At 28.2% G+C, this 18,043-nt stretch overlaps 1 protein-coding gene across 1 annotated transcript; it reads right to left on the bottom strand.

Annotated features, from left to right (window-relative positions):
* Positions 1 to 1,770: 1,770 nt before the first annotated feature.
* On the bottom strand, positions 1,771 to 5,311 carry LOC137807445 (probable LRR receptor-like serine/threonine-protein kinase At2g24230). Its single transcript, XM_068608091.1, has one exon. The coding sequence runs from the start codon at positions 4,555 to 4,557 to the stop codon at positions 1,990 to 1,992; it is 2,568 nt and encodes an 855-aa protein (XP_068464192.1). The 5' UTR covers positions 4,558 to 5,311; the 3' UTR covers positions 1,771 to 1,989.
* Between the last annotated feature and the right edge of the window lie 12,732 nt (positions 5,312 to 18,043).

The raw sequence follows: 18,043 nt of genomic DNA on the forward strand, positions 1-18,043 counted from the left end.
CACTTACTTGGAAGTATATACTTAACTAATTTCAATGCCAAAATTTAAAATTAAAAAATAATAGTGACACTTGCACGTTTTAATTTATTTTATTAAAGTATAATATTTTTTAATGTTAGATATTTATTAAAAATATTTTATAGTATATAGCATATAAATGGTATAAATTTATTTTATGAACGAACTTGTTAATTAATATTAAGTTAGAGTTAAAGTTTAATTCATAATATTTAAATTCATACGATAATTTATTAGTTTTATCAGATCATGATTAAAGTTGATTTCTAAAAAATTTGTAATATTGAAATTATACTTAAAATTCAATTTTAATATTAAATATTTTTATTGTTTTTTAATTTAAATTTAACATATTCTTTTTAGCACATTAATTTTGCTTGTACATTATTTATTTATATATATGACAAATTTGATGGCAGAGAATAATTTATTTGGTTTTGACTGGTTTATTTGTTGACAAAAATAGTTCCAGTTGTACTCCACTTCCATTTATTCAAATGTCAATATCTTGTGACTTTTCTCATTCACACAGCTTGTCTTTTACCCCCATTTTCAACAATAACAAACATATATTTGTGGCACTGATAACGGTTCATAAAATAAAATCAAATCAGTTATAATCCAATGATAAAATAATGTTTATAAAATTATAATTAGTTATAAGTGTTAACTTCACTGTTTTTTTTCTTATGTTTGACAATATAACAAGGTATAAGTTTAATGTTTTGTGTAAACTATTAAAATCTCCTATTACTGTGCAAATTTTATTGTATATACTTTACATGTTATTTATAAGAGTATTAAACATAGAGAAATAATGGAAAAATTATTATTTATTTGAAATAAAATAAAAAGTGAACTATATAAGAAATGTTTTCAATTGTAACTTAAAATAAAAGTGGGAAGAGATTTTACTTTTTCACTTTGGTTTCTTAAAAAAATAAATATTTTTTAGAATATGTCAAATAAATAAATAATGAAGAAATTTATATTAGTAAAATTAATCAATAAAAAATTAAGGTTAATTATGTTTAATTATAATAACTATTTAAAAATAATTAGTTAAGAGTTAAAAATTCGTATATTTCAATACTAAAAAAGTATTTTATACAACTTTATACATGGAAAATAACCAATGTAAATTGAAACAAACTGATAAATTTGTAATATTTTATAAATTTCTCCCAACGAGTGTTGTTGTAATTGATGCAAAAAAATTACCATTCTGCATGGGTTGTAATATGATACATGATATAGAAAGAGGTATTTTAAAATGGTCATTAGAATTTATGTTCATTTATGAGAAAAATGCACTAAATTATCCCATAATTATTCTATATGACAGTCACATCCATTCAAATTTTAAAATACACATTAATTTTCTTTATCGTTTTTAATAAAATGACATTGATATTCCTTTAATCTTTAAAATAACAAATTTGTGTAGACTTTCTCTGTGATGGTTTTGCCAGTTGGGGGTTCTTGCATCTGCCTTGCCTTCAACTCTACTTATCTCTGACAAACCTTTTATAGAAAATCATTTACTTATCAAATCAGCATGTGTTTCTCTCAACATTTACAAATGTAATTGTTTTATCAATTAATTCTGACTATATATCCTTATTTTTGTCTAACATTTGATTGAATGTTTTAAAACATAAACAGAGAATGGTTTCTTAATGTTATGATACTTATTATATAATAACGTCAACTGCAGCTAAAATCTGACATAAAAACAACATCAAAACAATATTAGGAAAATGACAAGTTATAGTTGAATGTATATTCATCATCAAAGTTTTGTTCATTTAGCAGAAGTGGTGGGGGTAAATGAAAAGAGATCAACATTGAAGAACTCATAACTGCTTTACATTTTCTCCGAGGAAGCACGAGAAAAGCTCTCAAGAAAGAAAAAAATGAAAAGGAAAATGCAATGAAAGAAAAGGACCTAACTCATTCTCATCATGCTAACTAATCAGCAGTAGGTTCAATATCCTTTAGAAGTCCAACTATCTGTTGCATGCTTGGTCGTTTGAAGGGATGGTCAGCAGTGCAAAGATAAGCAATCTTAAGAGCCTCTTCCATTTGTTCATCTGGTCCTGTGTCACGAATTTTTGGATCAATAGCTCTTGAAGCTTGGTTCTTTCTCACAAGTCCTCTCACCCAACTCACCAAAGTTGCCTCTTTATCATCAGGGTACTCATCTCCAACTGGCTTCTTTCCAGTTACTAGCTCAAAGAGCACCACCCCAAAACAGTACACATCAGATTTTGGGGTTGGGGTGTCCAATTCTGGTTGAGTAAACTCTGGTGGAACATAACCAGGTGAGCCACGCGCAATTTCATCATCCAAGCCACTTCCAAAAATCTTGGCCAGTCCAAAATCAGACAACCTTGGCTCCAAGTCATAGTCCAAATAAACACTGCTAGCCTTAACTGCTCTGTGGATTATTGGAGGGGAGCAACCGTGATGCAAAAATGCCAATGCTCGAGCCGTGCCAAGGGCTATCTTGTGGCGAAATCTCCAAGATGTGAGTAGCCCTTCAGAGCCAGCATTTTGAATTCCATTGTTGTCAGCTTCTTCCCATGTGTCTGTGCTCCAATCATCTGTGCTTTGTACCCCAAGTGGCAGGTCGTAAAGCAGGTTTTGCAAGTTACCATTCTCCATGTAATCATATATGGCAATTCTTTGGTCCCCAGCTACACAATATCCAGTTAAAGGAACAAGATTCGGGTGCTTGATTCTACCAAGAAACTCTAGCTCTCTTGCAGCCTCCTCATCTGTTAATGTAGAACCAACAACCAAAACTTTAACTGCCACATGAATACCACCAGGTAGAAATCCTCTATAGACTGGCCCAAATTTCCCCTCAGCCAAAAGGGTGCCCCTGTCAAAGTTGGAAGTTGCAGCCAAGAGGTCTGCAAATGTGATATTCAACAATGGCTTCTCAAAGATTACTACTGGGACTGATGTTGCTTGCTTAACATCAGCCACCCATGTCGTTGAATCAGTCTGGAATGAAAAGGGACCTGAAATGTTTTGTTCCTCTTTGTACGAAGATTGCTTGAATTCCCACATTTTTGTTTTCCTTCTGCAGCCAAATGCTAGAAACAAAAGCCCAGCAAGCACAAAGATCATTGAGAAGGTCAGTGCCAGAGCTAGCTTCATTCCCGTGTGTCCAGTGTCTCTTCTTTTGAAGAGTCGCGGGTTTACAGCAATTGGACAACTGTTCAATGATCCAAAGAATGCTGTTTGCAGGATCTCAGGTTTGATTTCAGAAGCACAAAGGGTTAGGTTATTATAAGAGAAGTTGTATTTCTCCATCCGTGGGAGTTTGTCCAAGACAGATTGAGGGACTGCTCCGGTCAAATTGTTGTTTGAGAGGTCTAGGACTTGGAGCTTTTCATTCCTCAGTGAAGGAATTTTCCCACTCAGATGATTCAAAGAAAGATCAAGTGCATTCAAATTGCTTAATTGTGAGATTTTACCAGGAATTTCACCGACAAGGCTAGTTTTGGACAAGTTCAGATATTCCAAATTCAGTAGCATTTCAATTTGGGGCAATTTCTGTATGGTAAATCTATTCTGAGCAAGATTAATGTGCTTTAAATTCAACAAGGACTCGTTCAAATTTTGAAAAAACTCCCCACTAAGCTTATTCTCTGACAAATCCAGGTAAACTAAATGAGACCAATTGTAACCACTAAAGTTGTACAGTACCTGTGGAATGTGGCCTTGAAATTGGTTTCTGCTAATGTCCAGAACCTCCAACCTTCCCTGAAACACGTCCACAATGGAACCCTGAAACGAATTCCCTGATATGTTGAGATTAGCAATGGACTTCAACCCAGAAATATCTGAAACACGACCGTACAAATTATTCCCAGCAAGGTTCAATATCCTAAGCTTAGGAAAAGCAGCACCAAAACCTTCTGGTAGTGTTCCATTGAGCTGATTTGATGAAAGATCAATTGAAACTAGAGACTGGCACTTGAGAATCCCAGAAGGTATGTTGTGTGCAAACCTGTTGTGGTCGAGTTTGAAGACCCGTAGACTCGGCAGTGAGCAGACAGCTTCAGGAATTTCCTCAGAGAAATTGTTGCTGGACAAGTCAATGCTTTCTAGCAAACCAAAGTTGGCAATGTTGCTAGTCAATGAACCAGAAATATGATTCGAGGAGAGGTTAAGGTTCTTGAGGGAGCTTAAGCTCCAAAAATCTGAAGGCAAGCCAGTGATTTTGTTGTGGCTAAGATCCAAAAATTGAAGTTTGCCTAGCTTGCCTATGGTGTTATCAGGTATAGTGCCAGAGAGGTCCATACCGGAAAAGACCAAGTCAACAACATGTTCTCTATCGGCATCACAAGAAACCCCTTGCCATGAACAGACAGAAGCAGAGAAATCGTAGGCTTTTGAGGATGTTAAACTCATATTTTTCAAGAACTCCGATACAAAGAACCCATCGGTATTTGGTTGCTGAGATGCCAAATGCTTGAATAAGAGTGCCAAAACCAGAACAGAACCAAACACTCCCAACCCCATCAAGGAGTGATGTCTGCTACTTGCAAAAGATGCAAAGCACCAGAACAGATTCAAAACATATCATCCAGTGTGGATTGTTTACAGTAAGAAAAATCTGAGCCAGGGAAACAACTTTTTTACAGCATAATATAGCATAGAAGGACACAACACAGGCTAAAGGACACGGTAGTTGAAAGAGTAAAAGTACACAGCACGAGCCTATAAAACTAATGGTACTTTTTAAGAAAAACAAAGCCACTGAGATAACAGGAAGATTGTGGACTATAAACAAGAGAATGTGAACAAGTTTGTCTGGATGCGAGGATCCCCCAAAAGCCAACAAAAAGAAGGATAAATAAAGAAACAACCGATGCAAGAAGCAAACTATTGGCTTTGTCTAGACTCAAGGTTGCGGAAAAGCTGTGATGCTTTGGTTCTGTGGCAGCACTTTTTGTGTAGAGACTTAGTTTTCAAGAGGGCCTTTTCCCCCTTCAAAAGAGGCAGAGACAGCGCAACATGCAGTGCAGTGTTTACTGGGAAACAAATGTGAACAGTGCAGTGCTTCCTCTTCATAAATGGGAAGTAACTGAACTCATTGAGGAGACGGTTGGTTATGGTGTGAATATATCAGATTTATTGGTGTGAATTCAATGATTCTATGTTGAGGGAGGGAGGGTGTTTATCACCATTTCGAGAAAAGAAAAGAAAAAAAAGAAACAAAGAAAAGTCTCTTTTCAAACTGATATCATTATTATATGAGGAAAATAAATGATTTCTTATTCTCGTTTTTACACAAACCTCTGCCATACTACATTTATTCACTGCTTAAATTAACATGTGTTCATTTTTAAAATGATTAATAATTAAAATTTTAAAGAAAGGATTATTTAAAACTATATCAATTTTAATTACAAAGTTAATTCACATAAACAGCAATGAATTGTGTAATTTAATCAAATCATTTAGGGTTTTGAAATCCGTACCAATAGCAAATAAATAAATAAAAAATCAGTTCTACTTAAAATGTTTACATGGGACCACATATAAAAAAATTCACTCGATAAATTTGCACGCGTAAACTTTTTATGATATTATGCTTTAAAATATTAATTACATTAATAATTTATTCAAATATGGAGAGCCTTTCTTACGAGTCACAGGATTATTTGTTTCTAATTCAATTTATCTTAAACTTTTAAACTATCTTTTCTTTTACAATGTATACCATAGTATAATCAGTAAAAAAAATTATTCTTTATCTCGTAGCGAAGAGTAATCTTAACTATATTCGTAATAGAAAAATTCTGATTTTTTTTATTTACAACCAATATTTATTAATTAAAATGATTAAAATCTCACCTACACATCTCAATAAAATATTTACTTTATTTTCACACAATTTATATTACACATCAATATATTATTTAATCACACATAAATTTAATTTTTTAATAACAATTTAAAAATGTAAAAATAATCACATAAATACATAAAATCAATATTTCAAAATACATGTATAATTAAAATTTATATATAATTTAATTAAAATAATAAACAATCATCAAACAATCTTTTAAAAACAATTGTTTTTTAAATTTCACTTAACCAGATAGAACAATCCCAAAAGTAAAATTTATCCTAAATCCATAATGTCTTGATTTATATATACAAGTATTCTCATTTAAATCATAATTTGATAAATAAATCAAAGATTTAAATTTTGAAATACATCCCGTAATCAATTTAAACAATCAACCATTTATCAAATTGTTTAAACTTCAAACAATTTTCATAAAATAATGTCACTTAACAATAACAAAACAAACCCTCCAACAGAAAATTTAGAACTTGTGACAATGTACTTTTACATCCATATCATTTAACATAAAGTTTTATCGAAAGATAAAACTATATTTTCTTACAAATGATAAATACTCACAAAGAGTTTCAACTCCTAAAAATAAGGATAACCTAACTTGCACTACAAGACCTTGATTTATTATCTAATCACATAATTATAATCTTGAACCAATAAAGACTAATACTAGGACAAAATACCTCAAATGCAAGACACGTGTACCTACTACACAACAAAATTCAAAATTGTTTAAAAAAAATGAGCAGAATTGAACTTACTTTAATCAAAATTTTAATTATACAATTTTATTCTAATAACTGTTAGGAGTTCAAACATGACGTAAGATTGATAAGATAAAAAAAATACAAAGAAAAAATAAAATAAAGAAAGATAAAAACTCATTTAAAAAGATGATGATTATTTTAAAATAAAATTTAAATAATTAAATTTTATTACATCATTTTTTATATTAATAATAAAATATTAAATATTATTTTAATTTTATATCATTTGATTCTAAAATTATTTTCTACATCTTACATAAGAGATATAATACAAATACTTATAAACACATGTAAAATACTTCATTTGTAATCGAAAAGAAGATATCATTCAAGTAAACATGCATGTATCATATAATGATTACCAATTAAATGCATTATATACATGATATCAAATTGTGTATTAATACAATTTTTCAAAACAATATCAAATAATGGTAGATACTTTTCTTGTCAATAACGTGTAATTAGTTTATAAAATTGTGAGTGCCATGTGTTTGCATTTGTAGAGTTGTCAATCAAGTGATATCTTTATGAAAAACAAGATTAAAATAAATTAGATGTTGAAAAAACAATGCAACCGATTAAAAAGAGAATAAAATGTAAAACATGAATTTATCACCAACAGAACAGTTCCTTTTCTGCTCCATAATATGTTGTCTTGGTGTGGTCGAATATGTATGAGTGTGTTTTATGAAAGTTATGATGTGGTGAAATCAATGTTGTTTTGGTACTAGAAAAGCAGAAAAGAGCTTTGGTTGGGTAGTTGTTACCAGCATCTTTACTTTATATTGGTGGTTTCACAACCCACCCTTCCTTCAGTCCCCCAAAAAACTTAAATAATTGTGTTATGATTAATATTATTTGAATGGGTTAGTTAGGGTTCTTGGTAGAATATAGTGCATATGTTTGACTTTCAAACTTGGAAAATGGTTTATTTCTACCCCCATTTTCCCACCTTAATGCATAGTGGCAGTAACCTAGAATCTACCATGTGGACCCTCTCTTTCGCCACCATTCTCACTTTAAAACTATTTTCGATTTCAATTTCAATTTCGGGTTTTGAGCCCTGCGGCTTCTTTGTCGCATCACGTGAACCAATGCCAAGTTCTAATTTTGTTCGTAACAAGCTCCACTTTATGTTACTCACATAATCTTTTCTATTTCTATAAATATTATATTTTATTACATTTATTTATTTATTTATTTGTATCATCACAATTAAAGATTTTTAATATGGATTAAGAAAACAGTAAATATATTTAGTTTTAAAATAAGCTAGAAATAATATTTTATTAAAAACTACAAATTATGTTGACGTTATTCTAACTAGATATTATATTACACATGTATCTATATTGTCTCTTTGTGTAAGTAGACACAATAATTTTAAAACATGACCATAGAAAGGATAAGCTATTAAAAATAATTAATAATGCACCATTTCATATAAATGACATGTTATATTTTTTATACATTTTTATGCACAATGAATTTACAATGGACTTAAGCACAAAAGAACAAAAAAATAATAATAATAAACATTTGTCTTTCTAAAATTATGTATTATATATATATATATATAACTTAATTGAAGAATTTGGTTTCAAAAATATCACAAAATAAAATATGAAGTTCATTACATCTACAAATATTTGGGTGCGTAAGGACTTTTCATCATTTTCATTATCTAATATCTCAATTACATCATAAGTGTTTACAATAAATAATTATTCACATCAATACAACATAGTAGTATATTATTATTATATTTTATTATTTAACTAACAAAAACTTAGACTCCAAAAATATTGTTTGAGCGATTTATAGTATAAATGAATGCACTAGAATTTCATTGTTGAGATAGTGTTGTTGAAGTAAAAACTTATATATATATATATATATATATATATATATCATTTGAGTGTCTTGCAAGTGCCTTGCCAATATTTGAACAATAAATTCAAATAAAACATGAATTTATCTCATGTTACTCCAAACTCATTTGAACTTGATTATACATGGACTCACCTAAAATTCTTTTATCATAATTTAAGTGATCAATCATCACTCCAATAAAGAACTTATAAAAAGAAGGGATTATCACCATCACTATTTCACTTGAGCAATAATCCTTTGTTCATAAGGTTAAAATTATCGCTTGAGTATTGTTCGACAATATTCACTTAAAACGAAAATTACATAAAACAATATTTTTTACATAAAACTTAAAATTTACCTAAAATCAATTTTAATAAAAAAAGCATCTAGTAGGTTCAAAATATACTCTCTTTTTTTATACCTAATATTAGAAAGCATAAATTATGTAAAAATGGTTAAAAATACTCATTTTAACCCTTATAAATCATTACCCAGTTAAAAAAATTCATGTAATGTAATGATCAACATCCATCCAATTCAATTTTAATACATAAACCAGCAATTCAACAATACATACTCAAATCAATAATTAAATAAAGTTTTAAATAACTTCCATTATAATCCATATAAACGAAATACACCAAATTTCAATCAAGAATATAACTAGTTAAGCAAATTATTTTTCTCAAATAACCTAACCAATATTGAACTAAAATACTATCGGTAAAAGAATTGAGAGATTTTTAAAAATAAAAAGACACTTACTATAAATTAAAATTTATTCAAATAAAAGTAATCATGGACTTGTCAACTACACTACAGGACTAGGTTGAAGGAGTTAAGAATTAGTATGAGAAACTTAAAGAAATAATAGGAGTTTAGACTTGGAGAGTTAAATAAAAATGAAGAAATGAAATAAAAATAAAGAAAAGAGAACAAATTAGAAGAAAGGCCATGTGCCATGAATCTTGGAACATATAAATCAATTCACGTGTTTTCTAAATTTAGTAAATAGTTTTAAATTCAAAATCATGTTATACAATTATGTTAACACATAAAAAGAAAAAAAATTTACAATAACTCTATAATTAGTTTATCTTGCATAAAGAATACATGTTTCTAGTGTTTTTTTTAATCTTTTTTATCTCTACTTCCATTATTTGATAAATATTTTGTATATTAATTAATTTTTTATTTACTATATCAGTTTTATAATCAACATTATGTGCCAATGAGAATTATGTTAACTATTGTAGAGAGAGATCAACAAGTACATGGAACAATGACAAATAAAATTGAGAAGTAATTTGACATTCTTTTAAAATAATGCAACAGTACTTTTATAAGAAGAAGAATGGGCAACGACCAAATTATATACTATTTATAAAATGATATGTAAATGTGATTATTTTATTTAATAAACATTGTAAGGACCGAGAAAAATAATCTTAGAGTATAAATGGTACAATTAAAATGGTACCTGAATATTTTATTATTAAAGTGAAAAAGCTATATAAATAGAAATTTAGTTATTCAGGTTTCATTTTAAAAGAACCATCATCTCTCTAAAAACTCATTTTCCTTTCCTCTACCTTCTCACTAAAATTTCGACCTCCTCGTTCATCAGATCAACGATCGGAGTCTGCCATTGGACTCTTGGCAGTGAACTCTACAAGATTGACCGATCAAAATCTTAGATAGAGTAAGTTCTTTCTTGGCTCCTTTTCATTTGAGTTAGTTTTGACCTGATTAGGTTGCCTTTTAGTTTAAGTTCGCATGTGAGGTTTTTATCTTCAGAATTAGTCTCTGTTAGCTCAGGGTCTTAGTGATATAGTTGGATTTGTGATCAGGACTCTGTGGTGCAAGTTAAGGTATCCTTAAGCTTTTGGTGGGTTTGGAGCTCTTAGTGAGCATCTGCTAAAGTCCAGGTAAGGGAAGCTAGTTTAAAATCTTCAAAAGAACCCTAGGTTAGAAGATTTGAATGTGAGTGTGATGTGATCACCAATTCCAAATTTTGTTGCAAGATTTCTTGTTTTGAGTAGATTGTAGTTTGATTGAAATTGAAAGTGTTGTGATTGAGAATTGGTTATTTGATTTAAATGGTTTTGGAATTAGAAATCATATATATGTATAGATGGACATAATAGCTCAATGATTCAATGAGAGTGATTGTATCATGCTGAACAGTAACTGTCAATGTAATGTGTAGATTTATAATTTATGAATTGAATGAGATATTGATTTATAATCTAATAAGTATATTAAGTTATGCAGAATTTTTCTGCAGATTTCGCTCAAGCTACCAAGTTCTAGCTCAAGCTAAAGAATTATGGGTGTTAAGCTAAAATTTTGGGTGCTCTCTAGAGGATTTTAGCCGAAGCTAGCGAATTTTAGCTCAAGCTAAAATTTTGGGTGCTCTCTGGTGGATTTTAGCTCAAGCTAGCGAATTCTTGCTCAAGCTAAAATTTTGGTTGCTCTCTGGCGAATTTCTAGCTCAAGCTAGAGTTTTAAAATAATAATAATAAATAAATAAATGAAAATAAAAATATTAAACTAATTTTTATTTTCTTTTAAAAGATTGATTTATTTATTTCTATATAGTTTTTCTTATAAAGTATGTAAACTTTTATTTCATGTATAGTTAATTGAAAATCTCTTTAATTAGACATTTATATGATTAGTCAATGAATTGTTGTGTATTTTGAATATTCTAAACATTGGTATGATTTAATTGTTTGATGTTGGATATTATGAGGTTCAAAATATGAATTTTAATCAAGACATAATATTTTCAGGAAAGAAAATACCGTGTTAAGATTGTTTAGGATGTGCATTGACTAGGGATTCATCTAGAAGGAGATATCCTGACTCTACTGAGATAATGGAATCATATAGATGAAGTTATTCAGGTGGTGAGAGTCGAAGGAGGTTCATATGAATGGGTAAGTTGTTTGAAAGATAACTAACTTGACCTGTTATATGAGTTAACCCTGTCATACTGGGAGAGATATGATATTGAGATTAATTATGCGCATAGCTGTGTGGATTTGACAGTGATGTAGTATGACAGGTGCAGGTCTGAGTCTAGGTCAACGCACGAATCTTCCGGAAGTATGAGTCAAGTGTCTATGTGTTATGAGTCAGTAGAAACTGACATGAGAAAGATGAATATTGAAATTGTTGATAGACACTTGATGGCTATGTGGAATGCATGAGAAAGGATGAATTTATGTGGATGTTTAAAGTTATATTATGTTATAAGTTTTAAAAATACCTAGCTTACCCTTTGCTTTGTTTTGTGGTTGTTTTTCTTTGATCTGTGATGATTGTGTATTTTACACGGGAGCAGATGATATTACAAGTGATAAAATTTCTCGGTGAGAAGATGGATGATGGAAAATGTTTATTTTCTTTTGAAATTTTGTTTTTAATTTTATGTAAATGTTTCAAGTCTTATAAAGAGAGAGATAATTTGAAACATTATATGAAAGAGTTGCAAATATATTTGTATTATTATTTTTATTTATTTTAATATTTCATACAAATTATGGTTATTAGATATGGGAAAATATAGGGATGTTACAAACATATCTTATGATATTTTATTAATTTATATTTTGATATTCTTTTTCTTTTTATGATATGAATATAGAACCAATTATTAAAGTAGTAATAAATATGATGTGATTATCAATAAATTAAACTTATCTTTAATTTTATCAATATAATATTATAGAAGTCAATAAATTTATTATATGAGATAATATAATTATACTTAAATATTTTGAATAAAGATGTTTTTAATGAATTACTAAGGCAAAAATTAGATTTTTTTTATGAATTTTTTGAAGAATTTTCTAGTGTTTTTATTTTATTGTTGATCGATAGAGATTTAACGTTTACATGATTTTTTTTTAATTATTAAATCTTTAGAATAAACTCCATTGTTGGTACTAAGGAATATAAAGTTCTTTTCATATATATATATATAACTTATTTTAATTACTTTAGGAAAATCAGGTTTAGGGTTCCTCATATTTTTCGTGAAGGAAATGCATGTGCTAATAAATTGGTTAAATTTAGAATTTATTCATAGGGAACCTTTTCATTTTCATTAATTTGTTCTTAGAATTCTTTAATCTACTTATGTATCGTTTTTGTTAGCATGTGAGTTTTGATCTAGTCCCCCATATTCTTGTATTTTCTTTCTTTTTTTTTATTTTTTTAATAATATTTTTTCATGTGGTGACAAATGATTATTGTCAGCTAAGGTGTCAGCCTAACTGAGATATCAAATTGCATATTGATACGCATATTGATACATAACATAAAATTTTTATAATAAAATAAAATTATATATATATATATATATATTTCTCCCATAGTTATTGTAGAGAGTGTTAGAAAAGAACATATACGAGATAACAAAAATAAAATTAAAACTAATTTTGACATTGTTTTAAATGAAGCGATGATATTTTTATAATAAGAATAAAAAAATCACCAACAAAAGTATATACTATTAATAAAATGACATGCAATGTGATTTTTTTTATATGGGAAACATATTGGATTTATAACTTTTAATCCTTTTCCTTTTTATTGAAACTAGTCATTAAAATTTTAATAGATATAATATGACTATAAATCAATTAAAATTAACTTATTTTATTAATATAATATTATGAAGTCAATAGATTTATTGTATAGATAATATAATTATAATTAAATAAAATTGTAATTGTAAGAAATTGTAAAAAAGAAAGAAAGAAAAAACCACATATCCTACCTCTCTCCCATTCTCTTTCTATCCCTTCTCTTTTCGATCTCTCCTCCACAACTCATATATTTCAAAATCTGATCACATCCTGCAGTAGCTTAGGAGTCAGACTACATTTCTATTTGATCATATTTTCAAATAGAGTAAATTTATTTTTTTACTCTAAAGTGTTCCTCTTAACTTGTTTTACAATATACTAAAATTTGGTAATGTTTGAATAATTTATTTTAGGTCCCTATATTTTAGAGTGGTTGTCCTACTTGAACAGGAATTTCCTCGGGATAAGAAATTACAGGTAAAGGAAGTTATCTATGTTTTTTAATAGGATCTTAGATAGTTGATTTAAATAACAAGTTAATATAATAATTGTATGCATGTTAGGTTATAAAATTAGTTAAACTGAATTTGATTATGAGTTTATATGGGTATGAATTTCAAATATACATGTATAAGTCATTTGAGAAATCTTAAATGATGTAGGTATAAGTGATTGATATGCATTGTATGTGAATGATATATGTTGTATGTGATTGATGAAAGTTGCATGAACTTGATGTCATACATTTGGGGTAATGTATGAGATGTTGTGTTTTCGTACATTAAGTATGAAAAACCTACTAACAGATATCCTCTGACTTCACCGATGATCTAAGTCACATAGACTAAGGTTTCAATTGGTGAGAAGTTGAAGAGGGAGTTTATATGCACCGTTACCGCTTGTAGTCACACGGTATGGATGTTTGGACTTACCATGATCCGATTGGAGTGAATTAGATGTTAGTCTTTGGTAGAGGCATACTTAATGAGTCTTATGGAAGATAATAAATCTATATGTTATCAGTGATTGAAATGAAATGAAAAGGGTACTAGGGATTGAAAGGAAATCAAGGTACCATGAGACAAATGGATTTATGTGGCCACAATTTGATTAATGAGTCTTACGGAAGATGATAGATTCATATGCAATCAAGGTACTGTGAGGCAAATGAATCTATGTCAACTCAGTATGATTGAAATGAAATCAAAGTACTCTGGATTGAAATGAAATCGAATTATTATGATTGATATTTGGATTTTGTATGACCGTGTTTGAGTAAAAAGGAAACTAAATTAATTATGAATTACTAATCAAGTTAATTATTTTAATTGTATGTTGTGTGTCAAAACTTTATTTCGATAATTTACCCTTGCATGTATTTGTTTGTGTATGAACTGAGAAAATTGTATTATATACACGAGCATATGATCATACAGGTACAAGAAAGGCTGAAAGGCTGTAGAGTTTTTTTTTAGCTATGAATTTGTAAATATTTATATTTTTACAAGTCTTAATCATGTAATAGGAATGTTTTTAAAACTCTAAGTTATTGTATAAAAATATGTAGAACTTGTATTATAATAGTTAAATGTATTTTCGGGATATAATATTAATAAAGGCTTGTTTATTGAATTATTAATGTGAAAAATTATCTTTTTGTTGTTAGAAATTTCCCTCTTTTTCTTTTTATTATTTAAAATGCTATAGTTTATATTTTTTAAGCATTTTAAGGTAATTAATCATTGGCTAAAAAAATACACAAAACACAAAATATTGTAACTTTAAGTATAATACATTTTTATTAAATAAAAATTTTCATGTTAGGTATCACTATGCAACTTGAGATCTTAGCTAGGCTTATACCTCAAGTAACAACAATAATTTGTCATCACATGAAAACAGTATTATTACAAAAAAAGAAAAAAAATACAAAAATATGAAGGACTAGACCAAAACTCATATGTTAACAAAAACGATATATAGGTAGATTATACATATTCATAAAGAATTTTAATAACAAACTAATTGAAATCTCACGTCAATATATACTTGCTTTCTTCTTTCAGGCTAGACTAAATTTTTTGACAATTTTGATTTTTTATTTATTGTAAAAAATGTATAGTAAGCTTTATTTACTTGAAGTGTATTTCTTTAAGAATTGTTCTAAATCATATAACTTGGTAAACACAATTGTAGATGCAAGCAAATACGTCGTTTAAATAAAAATGATTATTATTTAGTAAAACTTGTTTATAAGTTAAAGTCTTTTATAGAATACATTATGTTTACTATGACATGGTAAGTGACTAAATGATTCACATTCATAATCTTGATATACACATTATAGATACTTAATCATAATATTTATGAGTGATGATATATTTCTACATTTATTGTTTCCTTGCATGTTATCTTTGTACTATCTAACTATAATAATAGTTATAATGGAAGCATTAAATATTATTATCTTAGAAGCTTTGATGATAATGTATTATGATTAAAGAACCTATATTGTATATTTATAGTAGAGTTTTATATAACTATGATGTCTTATATTACCATACTAGTTAAGCGAGACATTATAACATGTAAATATATACTTTTTATTTGTAAATATATTGTGTGAGATTTTATTGATTTCTACTTTTTAATTCTTTCTCTTTTTACTATAATAATATCAAAACTACTCATTAAATTTTTAATGGATATGACATGACTATGAAACAATTGAAACTATTATCTTTAATTATTTTTAATACAATGTTGTAAAATTCAATAAGTTCATTATATGAGATAACAAATTTATAATTAAATAACATTGTAAATAAATTTTTTTTATTATATTATTAATTCGAAAGTTATCTTTTAGAAATTTTACACTTCGATTATTTACTTCATTCAATACCACATTTCATATAAATATTTTTAAAGAATTATTTAGAGTGTTTTATTTTTTTTATTGGTGGATAGAGAATTAATTTATTTTCTGTAATCATGCATATGATTATTCGAAATATATAAAATAATATTGTATTCTTAATTATTAAAGATTTTAAAATTAATATGATATGTTATAAAAAAGTTCTTATTTTATTCTATAGAAAGAATGTTAACGTTACAAAATAAATAAAATTTATATGTAACTTTTATTTCTACCATTGTTACTGTTGAGAGGGAACACCAAAAGAAAATACGTGATAAGGAGAAATAAATTTGGAAAATGATTAACATTCTTTTAGAATGCTGCGATGATATTTTTATTGGACAAATAAAGGGTTAATTCTTGTCAATTGTTTTTACTTATTATATTAGTTTCATTTATTATTAAAAGATAAATTTTAAGTTGAATTTAAAATTATAAAATTGTTTTATGTGATAAGTTTTGTAGACATGTATATTATGAATTTGAAATATGTAACATTCCATACTAAAAAATTATTAAATAGAAATCAATTTTATAACTAGATACCAATTTAGAAATTATTTATCAATAATAAAACTAATTTAGAAATCATTTTTTTTTCTAAAATAGTATCTAATTTAGTCAATATAGCAACTGAACCGATAAGGGTTGTATGATTGATGTCACGTCTCGATCTCCATCACTAGGCCGACTGAGGTAAAGGCTCACGTCCATAAGGCCGACCGACAACACAAGTCCAATTACGTTCAATCAAGGTTAGCGAAGCTAATCCATGATTAAGAACTAGGTAATGCAGCCCTAGATACGGTCTAACTCCTTAACCTGACCCAATAAGGAAAACCCAGCAAAGATAATATAAATAGCACATATTCCAAGAATCAGGTACACTATCATATATCGTGCTCTAAGAACTGAGTACCGAACATCTTTGCTGACTTGAGCGTCGAACTGCCTTCTGCAGGTACCCTCCGAGTTTGAATTACGAGAAAACCGAGAGTCAAGACTAGAAAGGAAAAGCGAAGAGTTTGCAAGGTAAGGAACTAAAGGACAGTACGACCGACCGATAGAAGGAAAAAGAAGAATCCTATCAATAGTTGTCTAGGTCTCAACCCCCCGTACGAGAAGAGTAACTAATTATTTTTTGTCTCTAAATTTGAGTTCTATTTAATGATTTTCTTGTAGTGACGGTATTTTACTAATCATTATATATATTTATAATTTTTTTTGTGAAACATGATTATTTGAGTATATAAAATCTGAAAGTTCACGTAAATATTGATTAACATAATGAGGGATGTTGAGAAAGATGATTAGAGTAAAAAAGAGTGATGGATGAGAAGAAGGAAGAACATAAGATGCTTCATTGATGTTTTGAGAGGAGAAGTTGGGGTGTTGATGATAAAGGTCAAAGTTGATAAAGAAAGGTCCAAGTTGGGGCAATGAGCATAAAATGTTTGAGTGGTGAAAGAGAGAAGAAGGTAATGATTTGCATTGATTAAGGGTGAGTAACATGAAATCAACCCACAAAATTAATTTGAATAATCATACCATCCCCCACTAATATTTTAATGTGGACATTACTGTTCTACTCTCATTATGTATTCCATCTTTTTTCCTTAATCATGCCACCATACTTATATTTCAAACCACGTCAAATAAACAATCTTCCTGCAAAACAGGGACCACTTCATCTACTCATCACTTCCATCTTACTATCAACTAATCCAAATCTATATTATCTTACAAGCCTTTTTATCTTTAAATTTCAATACCTTTTTAACAAATATGAATTATAGTAATTTAGTTCTAACTTTATACTGAGTTAAATATATTTTTCGTTCAACGTAAAATTGATTTTTATGTTCTTTAGACAATATAAATATATATAAATACATGATACATATAATAAAAAAATTATTAGAATAAATCGTTTTCAAATTATTTTATGTGTTAGGTGAATTTCAAA

This window comes from Phaseolus vulgaris, chromosome 3, assembly GCF_000499845.2.
Source record: "Phaseolus vulgaris cultivar G19833 chromosome 3, P. vulgaris v2.0, whole genome shotgun sequence".
Classification (NCBI taxonomy): Eukaryota; Viridiplantae; Streptophyta; class Magnoliopsida; order Fabales; family Fabaceae; genus Phaseolus; species Phaseolus vulgaris.